The sequence below is a fragment of the Panthera tigris genome, chromosome X (genome assembly GCF_018350195.1).
Source record: "Panthera tigris isolate Pti1 chromosome X, P.tigris_Pti1_mat1.1, whole genome shotgun sequence".
NCBI lineage: Eukaryota > Metazoa > Chordata > Mammalia > Carnivora > Felidae > Panthera > Panthera tigris.
In genome coordinates, this window is record NC_056677.1 from 8,153,229 (window position 1) to 8,173,580 (window position 20,352).

General features: G+C 47.8%; 1 protein-coding gene and 1 long non-coding RNA gene across 5 annotated transcripts in view; one reads left to right on the forward strand and one right to left on the reverse strand.

Annotated features, from left to right (window-relative positions):
• The window catches only part of ARHGAP6 (Rho GTPase activating protein 6), a 449,413-nt gene that overhangs the window by 213,340 nt on the left and 215,721 nt on the right, over positions 1–20,352 (reverse strand). Inside the window, exons 1-3 of one of the 4 annotated variants that reach the window (XM_042973701.1) lie at positions 18,566–18,828; positions 10,310–10,477; positions 9,421–9,650 (exon numbers count right to left, since the gene is read on the reverse strand). The exons of 1 other annotated variant lie outside the window; for it this stretch is intronic. Coding sequence is in view for 1 of the 3 variants with exons in the window: in XM_042973700.1 (XP_042829634.1) it covers positions 18,566–18,610 (45 nt within the window). In the remaining 2 variants the exon portion in view is untranslated. Of the gene's footprint in view, positions 1–9,420; positions 9,651–10,309; positions 10,478–18,565; positions 18,829–20,352 lie in introns of those variants that run through there. 2 more of the 4 variants (XM_042973702.1, XM_042973700.1) reach the window with 2 other exon arrangements.
• On the forward strand, positions 15,014–17,823 carry LOC122235238. Its single transcript, XR_006213347.1, has 2 exons — positions 15,014–16,233; positions 17,569–17,823. It is a non-coding gene; the product is annotated as an uncharacterized LOC122235238 (long non-coding RNA).

Below are 20,352 nucleotides of genomic sequence, written 5' to 3' on the forward strand. Positions count from 1 at the left end.
CCAAAACACGATGAAACGCTATTCAACAAAACGTTGGAAGGAGCAGTAAGATTAATAACTAAAAAAAACAAATGACTTCAATACCATAACTTTAAAAAAAAAAAACTATGAAAATAGAACAAAAAGTCATCTGTCCATTGGTCAAAGGTGTTATCATTGGCTCCTGTGTCAAAGATTAAGACCCCAGCCTGGTATCCTGTCAAGCAGAGTCTACTGAGATGATGTATGTATGTGTGTGCGGGTGAGTGGAATGGGATGGTCGGTAACAAAAATGGCAACCAACTTCTCAATGTACACTATGGGACAAGCGTTGTCGTAAACGGTGTGGGAAGCACTGTATAAGTGTCACCTATAATATCTGTTATCCTTGCAAGATATTTATTATTGTTGCTCTTGGCAGTGGTTTGCTTGTTGTTACAGAGAAGGGCAACAACGTCCCATCCTTGCCCACAGCTGCCTCCTGCTGAGGCTAGCAGCCATTGTGGGCTCCTTAGGCACAAAACTCCATGCAGGTACTACAGACCAACACTGAGCCATAGCTAATTGGCCTGGGGTGGAGACTGATCCAACAGTCACCCAACTGGCAGAAATCTGTGAGGAGGCAGAGCAAGAGAGTCTTCCCAGCATGGATGCCACTGCCCAAACTAAACCAATGGGACTCTCTGTTGCTAGTTAGCAGGGAGATGTAGTAATTGGTGTTCAGTGGGTGTCAGAGAAGCCAGGACCAGAGTGAAGCAGATTTTAAAATAGTAGGATCCCACAGTAGCCATCCGTGAATTCTTCCTATCAAGGTTGACAAAAACCTGGGACTGGAGAGCCTGTGGGTGCCATGGTAATAAAGGACCTCCTATCTCGAGTGTTCAAAGGCTGTAACACAATTTCATCATGTCCTTTTTATGGATGAGGAAATTGATCATAACACACACACGTGCATGAGCGCGCGCGCGCGCGCACACACACACACACACACACACACACACACACACACACCGTCACAAGGCTTAAAATGTTTCAATAGCTTCCTCTTGTTCCTAGGTTACGATCCAGTACCTTTAACTCTGTGGCGTACAAGACCCCACAATTCTTCCTGCCCACTCCGACTCATTTCTCCAAATGCCTCTTATGCCATTCTCCCTCCAACTCACTTTGGACTTTCTTCATTCAGTTCCTTGAACCTGTTATGCCCTTTGTTTCTCGGAGTCTTTGCACAAACTAGTCCTTCTTTCTGGAGTGTTTTCTCCTTCTCTTTGCCACCTAATGCCTGTCCAGCCTGGATGTTTTAACCTAAACGTCACTTCTGCAGGTGTGACAGATACAAGGAGGGCCCCAGCCAGGTCAATCTGGTTCCACAGCCCTCAGAGAAGGCGGAGGGAGGTCTCTGAATTGCACCCCACGGTTCACTGGATACCTATGCCAAGGGTTCACTCAGGAGCACAGGCAGGGGCCTGTGGCCACATGCCCTCTGGCCTTCTCGGAGTCTTGCTGCCAAGAGAGCTGTTGAGCTGGAGGACCCCTGCCGTGTCCCGGGACAACCGCAAAGGTGGTGCAGGGCCTCCGCGCTCAAGGAGACCCAGTCCTCCGCAAGGACAGGAGGATGGGGCTTTGTGTGCACTTTGCTTTTTGTAATGGATACTGCTGGAATGTGCAGCCTGCGGTGAGCTATTTCTTTTAAAGGACACTGTTTTAATTATACGGGTAGTTTTGTGCTTTTAAAAAGAGCGCTACAGAAAATTGTGTTGTAAAGCAAATAATCACCTTCTTTTGTGCGTTTGCTTAAACCTACCAATTATAACAAAACTGAGATAGCACTTCACACCGACTAGGATAGCTATGATCAAAAAGGCAGACGATAACAAGTGTTGATGAGGATGTGGAGAAATTGGAACCTTCATACCCTGCTGGTGGGACTGTGAAATGGCGTGGCCATTTGAAAGCAGCGTGGTAGCTCCTCACATGGCTAAACACCGAATTGCCACAGTGACCCATAAATTCCACTCCTAGGCATATACCCGAGAGAAATGAAAAGATACATCCATATGAAACTTATACATGAGTGCCCATGGCCGTATCATTCATAACAGGGAAAAAGTGGAAACAATCCAAACGTCCATCAAGTCATGAGTGGATAAACACAAGGTGTTTCCATAGGATGAAATACCGTATGGCAATAAAACGTACTGATACATCCGACACAAGTGAGCCTTGAGCACATTATGTTAAGTGAAAGGAGACAGTCGCAAAGGACCACAATAGTGCATGATTCCATTTGTACGAAATGTCCAGAATAAGCAAATTCATAGAGACAGAAAGCAGACTGGTGGCAATCGGGGCTGGAGGGCGGTGGAGTTGAATGGAACGTGGCTGCCAGTGCATACGGGCTTTCTTTTAGGGGGGACACAATATTCTGAAATTAGCTACTGGTGATGCTTGCACTGTCCTGTGGATATACCAAAACCCACCAGATTGAACACGTTCAGTGTATGACGTATATTTAAATGTGTGAATTATACAGAGGCATTAAACAAATGATGCTATACTGTAGGTTTAAGGAGGAAGGCGTCCCTACCCAACTGCATGTGTCTGTCTGTGCTAGACCATCTAACAGGCAGGTCCCTCGGGTTAACACACACATCTCCAGCTATCACGGGACCATCTTCCTAACTGCTGTGAAAGAAAAAGCCCATCTGAATGGAATCACGGGGTATGAATGACCTTGATCACAAGAGCAAGGGAATGATAAATAGAAAAAAAAAGGAGGAAAGAAAAGAAGGTAATGTTGGAATGGGATATTTCCATTGTGCTAGAAAATAAAGGGGAAAAAAAATAAGCGAAAAGTTGTTTCCAGTAGAATCTCTTTCAACTAGGGTAATAATTTCAACAGCCTCAAGGAAACCTCAGGGTCACACAGTCAAGGCCAAACGTTGATGAGGAGGAGAAGAGTACGAGCCTGTGGTGGTGACTTCATTATATGGAATGCAGGCATTGGACCTATGTCACCAAAGGAATTCTATGTATATATTCACGTTTACATTTATGAAGTTAACTTTATCATAGTAGAATTGATACATCGTAAAACTCACCCACTTTAAACGTACAATTCAATGACTTTTAGCCAATGACCAAATTGTGCAACCATAACTGTCATCCAGTCTTAAACATTTTCATCAAATTATGTAGACAATTATGATGGTTGCTCAGATGCCTTTTTGGCTTTGGATTTGAGAAAGTCAAATTTCTGAGAAGTCTGGTGTTTAGTTCTGCAAGATGTTTCTGTATCATCCACAAATGTATAGTAAAAAAATGGTGCTTTTTGTCATTTATTACATTTTAATTTTTCTAAGAGGGTGGCCTAGAAGCGAAAACAGTAGGATGTAATGCTACTAATAAATACTTTTCGATTCTCTAGTCAGCGCGTACTCTTTAAAATCAACTTTATTGACGTGAAATTTACATGCCATGAAATTCACCTGTAAATTTACTGAGTTGTGCAATATCCCATATCAGAACATTTCCATCGCCCTAATAGCGACCCTGGTGCCCATTAGCGCTCACCCCCTTTCCAACCCCCAGCCTTAGACAACCACTCATCTGCCTTCTGTCACCATAGATTTGTAGAAATCATTATATTTTCATACACACACACAAAATATAGATCAAAAACATTTCTCCTTTAACAGAATCCTACTTCATCTATACAAAGATTTTGGTGTCTGTAATATTTAAAATTGTTTAGGTAACAAATAAGCCAAAGGTTGCGAAGAGACCTCTGAATATCCGTCTTACAAACAAGTTTTCTCCGCTGGAGAATAAAAAGCTGGTGACAACCAACCAATAGACCGCATTTTTCCATCATGCAATATTTCCTCATTAAAGTCAAAAGTGTCCATTTTATCCACTTCCAGCATCCCTTCCCACAAAAAAAGCACAAAGTCTAACAGGTTAAAACAGTTTACAGCACACATTCTTTATTTTATTTGCAGAAGAAACCCTGAAGAGGTTTCGTCTCCTCCAAATTTGGATCACAGTCTGAATCAAGCAAACAAAACTTTCCCAAATGACATTCAGTTCCACAGCTTTTTAAGGGCTTTGGTAAAGTTTCTAGACATTAAACTCTCTTTAAAAATATTCTGGAAAGTTGTGACTAGTCAAAAAGCCACCAGCTTTCTTGGCAACCTGGTAACGTTGTGAGCACTTCCCAGTTAATCATAGATCTGTTATTTTAGGGAACGCTCCTTGAGATCTTCTAATTTAATTCACAAAGGGATATTATATAGCTTCTACAAAATAACAAGATTCTTATCACGGTGAGTTAGAGGTTGCCGCCGCCAGCCATATATACATACACTATAGTTCTCAAGAAAATATTGTTCCCACATTGCCTTTCTCTTTTAACGAATTGACCATTGGTTAACATGACAAATAGACGAAACTGAGTCATTTCCGCATTACCCTCCAGCCCAGCACAACTGTGAAAGTAGATAAATCATGTTTCGCTCTGGGTTTGTACCACCCAATCGCTACCATAAAACACAACGCCCTTATTCAGGCCAATCCATGGGCTTCTGATAGCAGCCTTCACGGGCCACAGGTTGCCGGTTTCTGAGGCTGGTACACCCGCCCTCGCAAGGGTGCTGACCTGGTTTCTCTTTTCAACTGGAATTTCCTCCTCTGGGGTCATGTGATCCCCACCCTGAGGGGCATTTTCCTGGTACTCTGATCAGTGCCCCACCTTGCCCCTCGCTTTGGAACTGAAGAGAATTCCAGGCTCACCCTCCTGCAGAGTCCAATGAGAAGGCGACTCACGGACATCAGGCCTCATATCTGGTGGGAACCAGGTTTTGCGGGCCTCCCAAGCTCCTCTTAGGAGACACCAAGGTGACATTTAGTCAGGAAGCTGCTGAGATCTAAGACAAGACCTGCAGGAAATGATAGCAGGAGGCCATGTTGTAGGCCGAAAGCTGTACAGACATCTCCATTCAAAGGGTCACAAGAATGTGGACGAGTCAGCCAAAAGAAACATCACAGAGCATAAGATGGGGCCACATCCCTTGGCAAAACACAGGCTGCACTGGCAGGACTGAGAGCTCTCTCACCACACACCTCTTGTAGCTAAGCATGCAGCAAGCACTACAGAGTTTAATGAACAGGGCAGTGGTGTTTTAAGGGTCAGCTCTTGGAGGCCCTTTGCATTCTTTCCTCTGAGGGAGTTCGGGATATACTAATGTAAACATCGCACATGCAAAACAAGAGGAACCAGCATTTTTCAACCAATGAGAAAATGCCATTTTTCAGAGTTCAATTCTCAACTGTCAACTGGTAAGAATAGTAATGCTCATGAAAATTATTCTGCCTAGAATATTTACAAAAGAAGCTATGCAACAACAAAAAAAAGATATTAGGCTCAACTTAAAAATTCCAAAGGGTTTTCTGGTGACTTAGAGAATTAGACAAGGCAGATAGGTTTCAGACACTATGACCTATATGTGGATGCATCTTACTTTTTATCCAAAGGAAGCCTGAGAGTAGAAACTAGGTATTATCTTTTCGAAATTTTCCTTTAGTGCTGGACATATACCCAGTTCTCCACACCTACTGCCAAATAAATGAATGTCCAATGGTATTTTGCCCTTATCTGCATGTTCCCAGAATTCCCTTCTACTCAAACGATGTGCGTCTCCTTTCTTCTGCCTGTGTTCGTACGTAGCACTAGACCTATCTACAGGGTCTGTGGTAACACGCAGCATAATTTTAGACCAGAGATCCACAAACTTTTTCAGTAAATGGCCAGATAATAAATAGTTTAGGTGTCTCACGCCATCCAGTCCATTGCAATCACTCAACTGTGGCGTCGTAGCGTGAAAGCAGCCATAGTCAATATATAAATGATGGGTGTGGCTGTTTCCAATAAAACTAGATTTATGGATGCTAAAATTTGTATTGCATATAATTTTCACATGTTATGAAACAGTCTTCTTTTGATTTTTTTTCCCCACTGTTTAAAAATGTAATGTTTATTCTTAGCTTGTAGGCTGTAAAAAAGCAGGCGGCAGTCTGGATTTGGTCCATGGGCCATGGTTCGCTGACCCCTGATTTAGACAACCGAATGACTGAAATCTAGCAGGTGCTCCACTAGGTAAGATCGACCACAGAGCAAACTTGGGGGAGGGGGGAGAAAACCACCAGGATTTGGCAACTGTTCAAACAATTGATACAGTGGAAGAAGACAGGGCAAAGGTTTTAAACTTCAGAGAGGAGATTTTGCGTGTGTGCGTTATTTTTAATTTAGCTTATCCATTTACGTGTCGAAATTGACCAAATTAACCATCTAATTTCCAAAGGCTGGCTCTGATTTGTTTGAACCAAAGGATTAAGTATACTTTTCTTCCAATTAGAAACGACCTCATCTACAATTCTTCTAGGTTTTAAAACAGGAGCTAAATTTATAAATCTTTTTGAAGCGACACCAGTATATCCCAGCAGATTAAAAAAATCTCCTGGGAGGTCATTCGGAATGTTTTCCTTTTGTTGGGTTGAGGAGCCAGGGCCGCGAAGCACAAGGAAACCGGGGAAGACGGTGATAATTCTGTTTAAGTGTTAATATTACTATTCATTCTATTTCTATAATAGTCCCTTGATCTCTGTTCAGTCTCTATCCAATCGATGCAGATTTGTGGGGACGGTTGTCAGTGGGGAGGCCCCGCCATCTTGCCTTTGTTGTCTAACTAGGTCTAAGGAAATACATGTTGATATCCATGACAGAAAGAGCTCATTGACCAAATGGGGGAAAAAATGAGATCGATCGATTTGCACCTTCTTGAAAACATCAGTATTTCCAGAAGAATCTGATTGCATGCTGTGGTCAGGTAAATGATTTGCCCCCGTTTCTCACCCCTCTCTGCACTCACAAACTTCCCAGGGCCCCATCAAGGAGGAAGCATTATTTCCCTATCCTCTGACATCAGGCTTGGACATGTGACTCGCCTCGGCCAACGGCAGGTAGGCAGACATGAGCCTGTGCCAGAGTCCCACCCGTGCATGAAGAATCCTTAGTTCCCGCTGTCCTGTTGTGCCTCCGCACTTTGGCAGGTGGCTGCTGCCGCACTGACCCCGGCCCCAGAATAAACGCCACATGGAACAGAACCAACTGAGGAAATCAAGCCCTGCGGGACGAGCAGATTGGCCTCGGGTCAAGCAGCTGAGCTCTGCCCAAATTAAGCCAGCCCCAGTGGACCCACAGATGCACGGGAACAAGTGATGGCTGTCTTACGGGACTGAATTTCCAAGTAGTTTGTCATGTCGCATTATTAGTGCAGCAACAGCTAACCAGGACAAAGAGCCGAGTCCACGTTTCAGACGACAGAATCATATAGTGAAGCACCATTTCGCGTGTCTGTATGCATCCACACGCCAGGAGTTCGGGATTTCATTTCTTTTTAAGACAGCCAAAATTAAAAAGTGTCCCCCAGTGCAGAAATCTCACAGAGGGCCCCCCATTTCTTCAAATCCAGGTTCTCCTTAGCGCCCCCCCATGGTGACATGACGTGCCTACAGGGCAATGATGGCATTATCTGCCTACCTAATCGAAAGCAGTAAGTTGGCCTACTCCATTTCTAATAAAGATCCAGGCAAATCATACAGTAAAAGTTTGCAATCATTCAACTATCCAATAAGAGCGTGCCTATGTTTGCAGACTCAGACAGCATCAGCGCGTTTTACACCTTTTTTTAAGTAGTGGGAACCAAAGAAATGCAGGAAGTCTTTCTAACTGTGTCCCGATGATAAGGTTTCACTCCGCGGCCATCCTGAATAAAAACAGCTATTAAGGTTTTGTTATGGTTTGGGTTTTTTTTTTTTTTTTGAAACAGCTAATCTTGATAAGGTTCAAACTTCTCCCCAAGGGAGGTCTATGAACTGCCACTCCCTTTGAAATGAATGAATAAAAACGCATGTGTATCACGAATGCCAGGGTTTACATAAGCCTGTGCCGCCCAGAGCGTGGCTCCCGCAAACACATGCGGGACTTATGTCTATCCTTGCTCATAAATACTTTGGGAGGGCAGAGCGCCAGCTCCCATGTCCCTTTTCCGGGCTGCTGCAAGTTCAGCCGCACGGCTGCCGTTCCTGAAATGGACGCTCCATCGGAACAGCCATGCAGACAGGGAGCATGGAGCAGCCACGCAGAAGCTAAAAAAGTCTGTGGTGTTTCCATCAAAAGCACTCGGCGAGAGAAAACACACGAGCGGGACTTATAAAATTACCACAACACTCAGCTAAAAATACCAAACGGGATGTTCTTGATTTGTGATTGTGTGTGTTACTAACAACAAGGATACAAAAATCCTCTCTGATCCCATTATCAGTTCACCTTACTTTCTCCCGTTACGTTTCTGGCTGTTTTCGGCAAAAATGATGAGCGACGACAGGTATGCTGCCATTGTGCAAGATGGAGTCACTTACAAGGTGTCGTTTTACGGAGAACAGGTGAGTGGGTGCCTGGATTAGAGATGGGGGGAGGGAGTAAGGGAGAGCCTTCAAAGGGGCGGCGTGAAGGAGTTCTTTTGTGGCAGCGGGACAGTTCTGGGTCTTGAATGTGGTGGCAGATATGCCAATCTATACGCGGGGGGTGGGGGGGGGACTGCATGGAACTGCTCACGCGCGCGGACACAAGGGAATGCGTATGAAACACCTGTCGGACGTCAACAGGGTCTGCAGACACGTTCATAGCGCCGTACCAGTGTCAGCGTCCTGGTTTTGATATTGTACTATCGTCACGTAAGAAGCTATCACCGAGGGACGCCGGGCAAAGGATAGTCGGGATCTTTCGGTGGTATTTTTGCAACTTCCTTTGAGTCTACGATTATTACAAAACGAAAGTTTTACAAGCCTCATCTCCAAGGTATCATCTCAAGCCACTTCCCTTTTAACCATCGGCCACTGTGTGGTGGGCCAAGCACTGAAACTCGGCAAACAGACAAGGATTCCAATCCTAGACCCCCTACTTCCACGTCCCCCTACGACCTGGAAACATCCAAACGCAGCGCCTCCGTTTCCTCACCTTTTCAACAGAGGTGCTATTAGGACCTACCTCACAGGCTCCTTTTGAGAATTAAATAACGTAGAATGTCGAGGGCTCGTGGAAAGCACTCAATAAATATCGGCTGGTATTTTTACTGTCAGTCTGCCTAATTATTTCTAAGAGCTCTAAGCTATTAATTAATTTTGCTGGCATTCAAGCACACACGAAGCGTCAGGTACAGGCCACACGCGGCCACGGACACGGAGTCCAGCTACGCCCCCGGCTCTGGCCTCTGCCCCTTTGGATTTTTCAGTTCTGTAGCGAATACGGTGTTTAAAGAAGCAATTACAAGCAAGATGGACATTATGAAAGTGGGTGGGAGGAGGCCTCGAGAGGGAACTAACTCAGGAATGAGAGGCACTTTCTGCAGCCCAGGTTGAAACGGGAGTTTTCTCTCTGCCACGTTCCTCGGAGTTAACAGGGTGTTTACACTGCGGTCCTCACTTGCAACCACTCCTTCACCAACGGAGACGTAAGTGAGAATAACTTTTCACGGAAGTTATTTTGTGTAGAGGCAGAAGGTTAAGGATTCTTCCTTTTTCATTGTTTGGGAAATCAATTACATGAGACTATTCTACAGGGCAGAGAGGAGGGAAAACCCCATTAGAGTTAAAATTTATAGTAATAAATTTAGACCAAAGCATGTTTGAATGAAGCATGGGGCTCCTCAATGTGCAATTCATTACAATACATGTGTAAAACATATCATGGTATAATAAGTGAAAAGTCACTATTGAATAGGCTGGAAATATGAATATTTTTCAAAGACGTGCACATCACATACGGATGGAGCCGGCATAACACATTACTAGCTTAACCGTGCTCGTTGAAAGAACCCACAGGGGAGAGAAAAGAGACATTCTAAGCAACCTGAACGTCTTCCACATCCTCCGGGATTTAGGGTCGTTCATAACGTAAGTAAGCCCTAAAGAAAACCGAACACGCATAGGATGTGTTTCGTGTTTGCAAACTTTCCCCCGCTTCTGCCAAAACAAAACAAAAACTTCCGCCCTTCCCCGGGCTGGCCCGAGTCCTGGGAGCCTCATCTCAGGGGACCACATTCTGCCCTCACTGCAGTCCTCTCGGGGTACATTTCCAGGGTCGCTTTGCCTGAGGTTGGAAGTCACCGCGTTCTGGTAACACCGGCCCCTCCCTGTGCCCGTGTGGTAACAGCCTCCCCACGTTGCTAATGCTTCAGGCTGCACCACCCCTCCTGGGCTCCCTGACACTTACCGGCGCGTCAGGGATGGTTCGTTCCCGAAGTTAAGGCTTTCTGAGTGTTCCACCTTCTACCTGCTGTCGGTCAGCAGCTAAGGCGGGAGAATGCCTCATCTTTTGCGATCGATGTTAAGGCTATGCTTTACGTGTTGCTCAGGCCATCAAAGTGACATCAGAATGGGACTGTTGAAGGTCATACGCATAAATAAATACTTAACAAAAATAATATTTTCCAATCCTTCCAGCAAACTCGACGTTCCGTTTTCTGGCTAAACCATTATTACCCTGTGGATCTAATTACAACGGCAGCGACACGGCCAAGTGAGGAACCCAGAGGAAGCCCTGCCCCGGGCGGGGCGGCACCCACCTGGCATGGGGGAGCTCCGCGGATGCAGAGCAGAGGTGCCCCACATGCCGGCGAGAAACTTTTAGCCTCTTTATTTTACTTGGACTGACTTATACGTTTCTTTCCCAGATATTTCAGTCAGCTGCAGAAAGGGGTCATTCAAAAATATTTTTAAAGTTTATTCATCTGAACGTCTTCTGCTGTTCCCATGGCAACCCTTCCCCAAAGCCACAACTCCAAATTCTTCTGAAAACTTCATTTCAGAAATCTAATTTAGCCGACACTCCACACGCTCAAATCATACTCTACAAAATAGTTAAGTTGGAAGAGTTCGAAGGATGTGTCAAATAACCAGAGAGGAGGGGAGAAAATCCTGAGAGGTTTTCAATTCCAAGGGCCATAATGTCTTTAAAGGAAAGAGCCTTCAGTAACGCTGGTCATATTTGAATGAACAGATTAGTCTTATACTTTGTGCAGAACTCATCCAAACCGAGAAGTAGCCCTTATTTGCATCGAAGCCGTGACTATAAAGACCGAGAAAGCGGTACCATGTAATGATTGCCGGGAGTCCTTGTTGTTTTATTTGATCTTCATCTTTCAAGTTTTTAAGTATTCAGGATGTATTTCAAAATAAAAGAAATCAGAAAGGTTGATCTTTGGAAAATAAGGTTAGAACCAGAAAATCTAAGAAGCTACATTAAAGGATATTAAATTCACTGCATTCATCTGTAAACACTGTGGATTTTTGTCCAAAATTTTACAAGAATTTTACTCCCATCATTTTGGAGCTTACAGTCTGAAACGGGCTGTGCTAATTAACGTTCAGTGACGTGGCCAGGACTTAAGAAAGGGCTCTGCAGTCCCTGTCAACGGCAAGCTGGACAGATCACCAACTACCTGCCAGCTGGGCTGCTCGGGTAGACTTCCAACCTGGATGGGACTGAGAATGAAAAGCTGGGGTGAGAGGCGGGGGGGGGGGGCGCCTGGGTGGCTCAGTCAGTTAAGTGCCCAACTCTTGGTTTTAGCTCAAGTCATGATCCCATGGTTTGTGAGTTCGAGCCCCGCACTGGGCTCTGCGCTGACAGCACGGAGCCTGCTCGGGATTCTCTCTCTCCCTCCTTTGCCTCTCTCTCTCTCTCTCTCTCTCTCTCTCTCTCAGCTAGAGGGAGCCATCTCCCTCCTCCTTCCTTTTGCATTTTCCCCGGAGCAGGCCTGTCCCTATCACATCCTCAGTGAGTGCTTACTGGACAGAGGTGGGCCTTAGCTCCTCACTCACATACGGTTACAGATCCAATGTCCATGCACGGAGGCTTTCTGAGAATCACTCACATCCTAGTTCAGAGATTATGATTCCTAATTTTAGACCTGGGACCAACTAACAGATTTAATAAACTGGTCTTTCAGTGAAATCAGAATAGGGGTATTTAGACAAGGCTGTTAGACCCGAATAAATCAAGAAGTCCGCTAAAGTCTGACGAGGAGAAAAGCCAGGAAATGTTTACAAAATAAGGCCCGAGATTACTAAGGGCGTCATCCACTCCCGGATAGTTATTGGGTGCCTACCCTGTGCCGGGCCCACCGGAGGCAGTGGGGCCATCGTGGGAAAAGAATGACTGCATCCCTGCCCTGAAACAGGGAGTGAACACAAAGGCGGCGGCTAGTGTGACAGAACCAGGGGTGATTGAGTGGGGTCAGAAGCACTTTGGAAAGAGCCGTCAGGGAAGGTGACATTTTCTTGTGCAATTCGGAGGGCACAATAAAAGCCTGCCACACAAAGAACGTCTCAGGCAGAAGGGACAGCACGGGGAGACGCCTCAGGTGGGAACAAGCTGGTCACATGTGAGTAACAGAAGGGACACTAATGTGGCTGGGCAGGGGTAAGGCGAGGGAGGGTCGTGGAGGAGGACTCGGAAGGCCAAGGTCAAGGAGGAAGAGATCAGGCTAAGCGTAATGAAAACCAACTGGTGAGCTTTGCTCACTGAAATGTCACAACTTCATTTGCTTTTTAAAAGATCTCACTGGTCCCATGATCTAACTATAGGGTTACCATGTTGTCTTGGCATGGACGACCGGTGCTTCGGTTTACATGACAGCAGCAGAGATGGAAAGGAGAGGATGAATTTGGAGACTGCTGTGAAACAGACCTGGCGGGGCTGACCCCGGGATGTTCTGGCGTGGGCAGCTCCCAGAGGGGGCAGCCACTTAGTGAGGCGGGAAAGGCCGAGAGCGCCGCAGGCGAGGAGCCGGAGAGAAATCGGAAAGCCACTGAAGACGGCATATGACTAGACGATAGCATCACAACCAAGGTGAGACTCAAGTGCATTTGGTCCAGGGTCATCACAACGTGGGGAACGGGAAGAGCAAATAATAGAACCTTCTAGCCAGAAGGGACTAGGCAAAGAGTAGTATTTGTTTTCCGACGGTTGGCAGACGAGCAGTAGGAAGTGGCTTAAAGGGTGGGAGACGTGGCTTCCTAAGATGACGGGAGCTCCAGACCAAAGGGACCACATGAAGGAAAAGCTCTGAGAGCAGCAGAAAAGAAAGCATGCTGTGGGGTGGCGGTGGGGGTGGAAAAGGTAGCCACAACGAGACGAGCTGTTAATTAAGGGGATGCGATAATCTCCCATTTATTTGTAACGTGCGAGACGTTTGCTTTTGTGAGGAGACAGACGACAAGCTGACAGCTACAGAAGTGAATTCCGGGCCGTGCGGCGGGCCAGTGCCCTCCTGCGCAATTTCCTAAGATGTCTACACCAGCGGCGCTGATGGGCGATAACCGATTCGTATCAGCTCAGCCCTGCAACGGTGCCCAGCTCGGGGTGACTTGAGAATCGCCAAAGAGTGTCCCCTAATCAGCGCCACTGAATTATTAAGTGAACTCACTGGCTTCAAAGTCGTTGGAAACCAAATGTTCCTAGAGAGCACATTTGGAAACTTTGCTGTGAAGACCTTAACCATTTGTGGTAAAGAGAGGCCCCCTCCCAGGGTACGCAGGTCAGCCCTTCCAGTGGCTTCCTCAAGGGGGGGTGAACTAGAGCCAGGGAACAGCCAGCATTGAACGCTGAGGCTGTGGTCGAGAGCAGAGACGGTGGGGCGACCGCACCAAACAGGAAGTGAGGCCAGCCACAGTGGAGTTCAGAAGTAGACCGGTCCACGGGACGGACATGGCTGCACCTTGACAGCTGGGCTCCACAGGGATCGTCCCGGGTCAGAGTCTAACGCCCCTGCTTCCTGTCACTCTGCAGTGAACAGAACACGTGTCACCCCATGCATAGATTTATGTTAGCCGGAGGCATCATGAATCTCTCTTCCTGTTCCCCTTTCACAGAAGGGGGATGAAAGTAAGTGTGTGCCTCCAGGGGGTTGTTTCGGATAAAAGTATTCGTGGGCTTCTCCAAAGTGCCTCTGATCATCTGTTTGAAAACTAAGGCTCGGCCCAGTAATTCTACTGAAGGAGTCACCATACTTGATTGTATGACTTGGCATGAAATTCGACCTGTGCTGCATGATCTTGGCAGACAGGCAAGGTTTGTAGTATTTTGTTTGTGGTTAATGGAAGAAAGCATATGAGGATTGTTGGGGAAGGTAGGCTAATGTCATCTTTAACCCAGGCCAAGCCACCTAACTCTGGGGGATCACCAAAAGCAGGAGGACACCGTTAAGGCCGTGATCGCTGAAAAGGAGCGAGTGACCCATTACTCCGTCCCCAGCACTTGTGCTGTGTTGAGCCTCTCTCTGAGCCTCTGCATCGGCCTCTCTCCGAAGTTCTGCATGTTCGCTGAACAGTATATATAATATTCATCATATGTACCATGTCTTTTCTTTTCAGATCTTCTTACTACACAGTAATTGTCACCTCTTCTTTTATTTTTTTAAATTTTTTACTGTTTTATTTTTGAGAGCGAGAGAACGAGAATGAGTGGAGGAGGGGCAGAGAGAGAGGGAGACCCAGAATCTGAAGCAGGCTCCTGGCTCTGAGCTGTCAGCACATACTTCCACATGGGGCTCGAACTTGTGAACCATAAGATCACCACCTGAGCCGAAGTTGGAAGCTTAACCAACTGAGCCACCCAGGCGCCCCAATTGTCACCTCTTCTTAAAAACACGCACAAAAATCACACGCACCAGTGGGTCTCAAGTGGGAGCGACTTTGTCCCCCAGGGGACATCTGGCAATATCTGGAGACATTTTTGGTTGTCACAACTGGGGAGGGGGTGCTATGCTACTGGCATTTAATAGGTAGGGGCCAAGGATGCTGCTAAACATCCTACAGTGCACAGGACAGCCCCCACCACAAAAAATTATCCTGTCCAAAAATGTTCATTTTGCTGAGGCTGGGAAACACTGAGAAAGACATAAAGACATGACATTGAACTCAATAGATACCTTAAAACTTGGCTTTTGTCTGTATCTGTTATCCGCCCAATGAAAGAGTTATTTGGCCATGCAATTCCCCAGTGTGGACGGTCACATAAAGTCCCTGAAGGTACAATATTTGATTGTCGGTTTATTATGGTGACAGAACGGGGAGGGGGAAGGATGACTCGGCTCATCCATCTCAACTGTCTACATGAGTCAGAAGAGCTCTACGGTATCAGGGCACTTGTGCAGAGCCCTCCATTCTGTCACCAGCTACCCCTGTGCCACCTTGACCCCCACCACTCTAGGCTTGGATTTCTTCAGCCACAAAATAGAGAACCTGTCTAAGCCACCAGCTGGATTTGACACAGACTGTGTCCCAACACTTTGCGACTTGTATAAAGACAATAATAACGAGGGGATTGTTGTCATGACTGGCTGGTCCGATGTCCTAAGTGTCTCTCCAATATGCGAACTGCTTTCCACCTCCGGTCCAGCTGCCATCCTATGTAAGCCACCCTTCTCTCATCTCTCTCTGGCCCAAATACCAGGATCCACTCTGGCTCCTCCTCGCACTCCCCTCCATCCTGGGCTCAAAGCAGGCGCTTCAAAATGCAAATCTGATCAAGTCGCCAAAAGGCATCAAGGACGGCACCCAGCTGGAAGGACGGAGTCGCCATAAACTGAATGTGGGAAAACCGTGGGAGGAAAGGTTGGGAGGAGAACGTTAGCCGCTAACACACATTTTTGTCACGATGGTAAAACGAGAGGACAGTCGTGCTATGCTTTGGAAAAGTGTAACACTATATAAATGTAGGATGCTCTTGTCTACTCAAGTGTTTGTGTTTCTCTCCTTGTGACCATTATAACCGTTGAAAAGGAGGAGTGAAGAGTCCACGGCAACTCTTAACATTCTCACTATTTAATCATCTCTTTGGAAGGCTGGCCAAATAGCTGGCACACAATAGGCACTCTACAAATGTTTGGTGAGTGAATAGAATGTGAACCACCGGTTTCTTACAGGCAGTCTCACCCCGGACGGATGAAGAAGCACTGAAGGGAGAACATTAAATGCTTGCCGTGTGGATTATATCTCAGAGTAGGCAAGAGGTACTGAGAACACACAGAGGGTAATTCTTTTTCAGGAAGACAAAGACCAAAAAAGAAGAAGAAAAAAAAAAAAGCCTCCAAGCCCCAGGACAATACCCAGTGGGGCAGAACCATGTGGAGCAAAGTAAGTGGAATATTTGTGCTAAAAGGCAAAACAAGCTTTTGAAATTAACCTAAACCAGTATGGGGGCAGCGGACGAAAGGAACAGTGCTAGAAGAGATATTAAGCCATAGAGGGTTATGTTAATATGGAAAGCGATGGGTCACACTTAATAAAGAACATTCTTTTGACTTGTGACTGGTACATCTCCCTGAAGTAAGCACGAAAAACTTCAGAGGAGCTGGGTGACTTCTTCCAACCTGAAAGCCAACAAATTCCCTCTGGAATCTTCTTTTTTATAGTCCTAAATCAGAAAATATGCATGTGGGGATCTGCGCTAGAATAAAGGGCTGTCTCATCAGCAAATCTTCAGAGCGCACGAGATGTTAGCATTAGCTTGCCTCTAAGTTCCTGCTTTTAGCAGAATGAAACAACTGAATGAAAATAATTTTTAAATTGTTGTGGGATGCATTTGCATAATTGAGGCAATAATCATTCATAGAATGAATAGATTTTTTTTTAAGTTTATTTATTTTTGAGAGGGGGGAGGGAGGGGCAGAGAGAGAGGGAGGCAGAGAATCCCAAGCAGGCTCTGCAATGTCAGCACAGAGCCCGACATGGGGCTTGAACCCACAAAGCCCGGGATCATGACCTGAGCCAAAATCAAGAGTCGGATGCTTAACCAACTGAACCACCCAGGTGGCCCTGAATAGATTTTTTTTTTTAAGGAACCAGTTCTCACCTTTCCTCCTCTACCTTGTAAGTGGCATAGGGACCTCAGACTGAAAATCAAAGGGCATCAGCATAAGGAGCAGACTCCAGATCCTTCAGTGTAAAGGAACCTCTGCCGAAAATGGATGAACCTTAATATGACTTTAAAAGGAAAACCACTGAGCTGCTAGTGTCTCCAAAAAAATGAACGAGGGTTAGTAACTTACTAGTGTCTCCCTTGGCATTTCAAGGCAAGTAACTGGCAAAAACAGAGAAAGCCATCATAAGCTTCCTAGAATGTTTGCCTGGTAGGGACCTTAATAATTTTCTAATTCAGGCCCTCTTCCCCCGCCCCACCCCAGCCCAGCAAAGTTAAAGGGCAGAGCTTCAAGGTCAGCCCAATAGTCCCCTAGCTGATGGAGGACCCAGAACCTCTGTACCTGTCCCTCCTGTCCACCTGCACTCCTTTCTTTAAATATATATATATATATATATATATATATATATATATATATATATATGGGTTTTTTAATGTGACGAGTGCATTTTGGAGGACAGGAATTCCAGATGGATATCTGTCAGCCTAATTATAAATACTGATGATTCTTGTCTTAACTTTTTGCCTGCCTCTCTCCAATTTGAAAGCAGCATGTACAATCTCAGCAGTGGAAATCATGTCAAGGAAAGCTCAGTAAAGTAGCAGATGGCAGAACAGTCCCAGTGGCCCGTCTCAAAACATCACAAGTCACAATTGGAAACTAAATGTCGGAAGACCGGAGTAAGCTAACACAGCTGTCTGCCTGCTTCAAGCAGGCAGCAATCAGAACCTTCTTCGGTTGTACTCGTTCCTCAGAAACACTCTCTTTTCTCTTTCTCAAAAATAAACTCCATCTAGAATCTGGATTTGGTCAGTCGGTCATTAACCTGGAAACCTGGACTCCTTCTTTAAAGGGGGAAAAGCCCACGAGCTTTTAGTCTGTTGTGCCCTGAGGCCCCCCGGTGCCCAGCGCAGTGCCTAGCGCACAGTAGGTCCCCAATAAGTATTTGTTGAGAATTTGACTCAACAGGGAGGAGAGGCGCCACTGGCAGACCCCCTCGCATCCTCCTGTATTAACCAGATAATGATTACAAACTCCGTTCTGCTACAGACTCTGAGGGAAATGCACACCCTTTTTTCCCCAGAAGCAAACGGGCTGCACCCGAAAGTGCCCCGCAGCATTTTCTCCGGAGAGTCAGCTCGGCTCGCTACACGCTCCGATCAGGGAGCAGCCCTGCTTCCCGTCCAGTTCTATTCTCGCTCTTGCAGCATATCTGCTGGAAGGCTGAATGGGCGGACGTGGGCTCGGCCCCAGGAGCCCCATTTCTCAGCCCTGGCCAGCGAGGCTGCAGCCTGGCTTCTGGCCCCGAACGCGGTGCCCACCGCGCGGGGCAAAGGAACGCGGGCTTCCGGGGTGGGGGCTCCCATTCTAAGGTGCAGCCGAGTCTCTATGCAGGTGACGCTTGGGGGTGACGGACGCGACACCCTGCAGCCCCTAACCCGAGAGAGGACCTCCGGGGAGACAGGGATCCATCAACCCCGCTCTGTCCCTTCCCAGGCCGGCCGAGTGGCGCCCCCTGTCGCCTCTGCGCGCGCCGGGACACTCACCGCGTAGTGCAGCTGCGGTTTCTCGCGGTATACCGGGTCCCCCATGTCGCCAGCGAGGAGTGGCGGGCCCCGAGCGCAGCCTGGGGTCGCGGCGCCTCTCCGAGGTCCCCCTATTTCACCGCCATCCCGGGGCAGCCCCCGGACGCGAGCCCCGTTCTCTGCCCCGAGCGCCGTGCAAAGCCCGCAGGCACCAGCGTCCCGCCGGGAAGCCGACAGGGACCGGGTGGAGGTGGCGGCAGCAGCAAAGGGGAAGGCGAAGGAGGAGGAGGAGGACGGGGAGGAGGAGGGAGGGGAGGAGGGGAGGAGGGGAGGAGGACGGAGAGGAGGAGGAGGAAGAGGAGGGGGAGGAGGAGAGGGGAGAGGCCGAGTCAGATGGGATGGGCGGGCGCTTAATTCCTTCCGCTCCTGGAGGGCTCCTGTCCCTGCCGCCGCCGCCAGCTGTTGGGGGCTGCAGCGACCTAGCGCGCCCACGACAGGTGTCGGGGCGGCCGGCGCTCCCACCTCCCGCCACTCCGCCCCTGCCAGGCGGGTGGGACCCGGGCTGCCAGGGCTGGGGCTGCTAAAGCCTCCAGCGCCAGCGAGAGGGCGAGCTTGGGTTTCCAAGAAAGAGCGACTTTCGCTAACTTTGAAAGGGGTGTGGGCCTGACGCTGGAAGGCGATTCGGAACCGCTCCGGCGAGGGCGGAGTTTCGTTGTTTGCAAAGCCCTCCTTGGGGAGAGTCAGGCACCGGGGGGGGGGGGGGGGGGGGGGGGGGGGGGGGCAAGTAATGCTGCCCGGGGGAACTGCGGACTGGAGGAAGGCTGGGCTGGACGCTGGCCTGACCGCGCCTATTTGGGTAAACTGAGTCCCGGAGGGTTTGCAGGACCCGGGCACGTCCGGGGAACCCCGCTGGAAGCGGGAGTCCTGAAGAATCTTCTGGAAGGCCAGGACTGGTGTCGGTGCCAGGCTGAACCTTAGTTGGGGGTGAGGGCAATGCCCGGAGCACCGCTATGTCTTAGTTCTTAGGTGCAATTCGGAAAAGGACGCAGCGAGAATTCGGAAACAGAAGAAACGCACACTCTTGGCAAACGCTGCCAGATGGACCAAGTAATTTTTAGCACGCATTGGAGGTTCACAACACCACCGAAAACTGGCCTCTGCTCTACAATTCCTCGTGGAAGGGTGCACTTTAGAACACCCTGGATGAGGGCGCTGAGGGCCCTCCCCAGGGGCCTGGCACTCTGGGACTCCTGTGCGGCTTCCCACAAGGGAAGTCCAGACAGAGGCAGGGGCTGGGGCGGAGTGGAAACTCCAGACCCAGTGAAATCAATCAACCCAAGCCCAAGAGGGCTAGAAATCCAGTGGAGGGTGGGTTCGTGGGCGGCTTGTCTCAGTTCTTCAGGGTCCCACCGTACTGGACTTGCTGAGTGGCCCTTCCCCTGCTCTGTGTAGGCAGAAGGGGTGGGGAGAAGGGAAAGGAGATGTGTCCCCCATGTTGGAGCCCTTACAATTTAGTTGGATGGACTACCCAACTAACACGACATTACTATATAATATTTTGAAAACAACTGGCAACAGAATTGTCAAGATGGACAGTGAAAAAAACTGGGAGGGTAAAGCCAGGGGTACTGGTATCCCGAGGAATCTACTGCTAGACAATCCCTTGACAGTTCATCTTTCTGGAAAACTCTAAGATTATGTCTACTAAAGCTGATTATACGCCTGCCCTCTGATCCAGGAGCTGCACTCCTAGATACATAGAAAAATGGGTGCCCGTGGCCTCCTCACGTACATGCTGCGTGATGAGC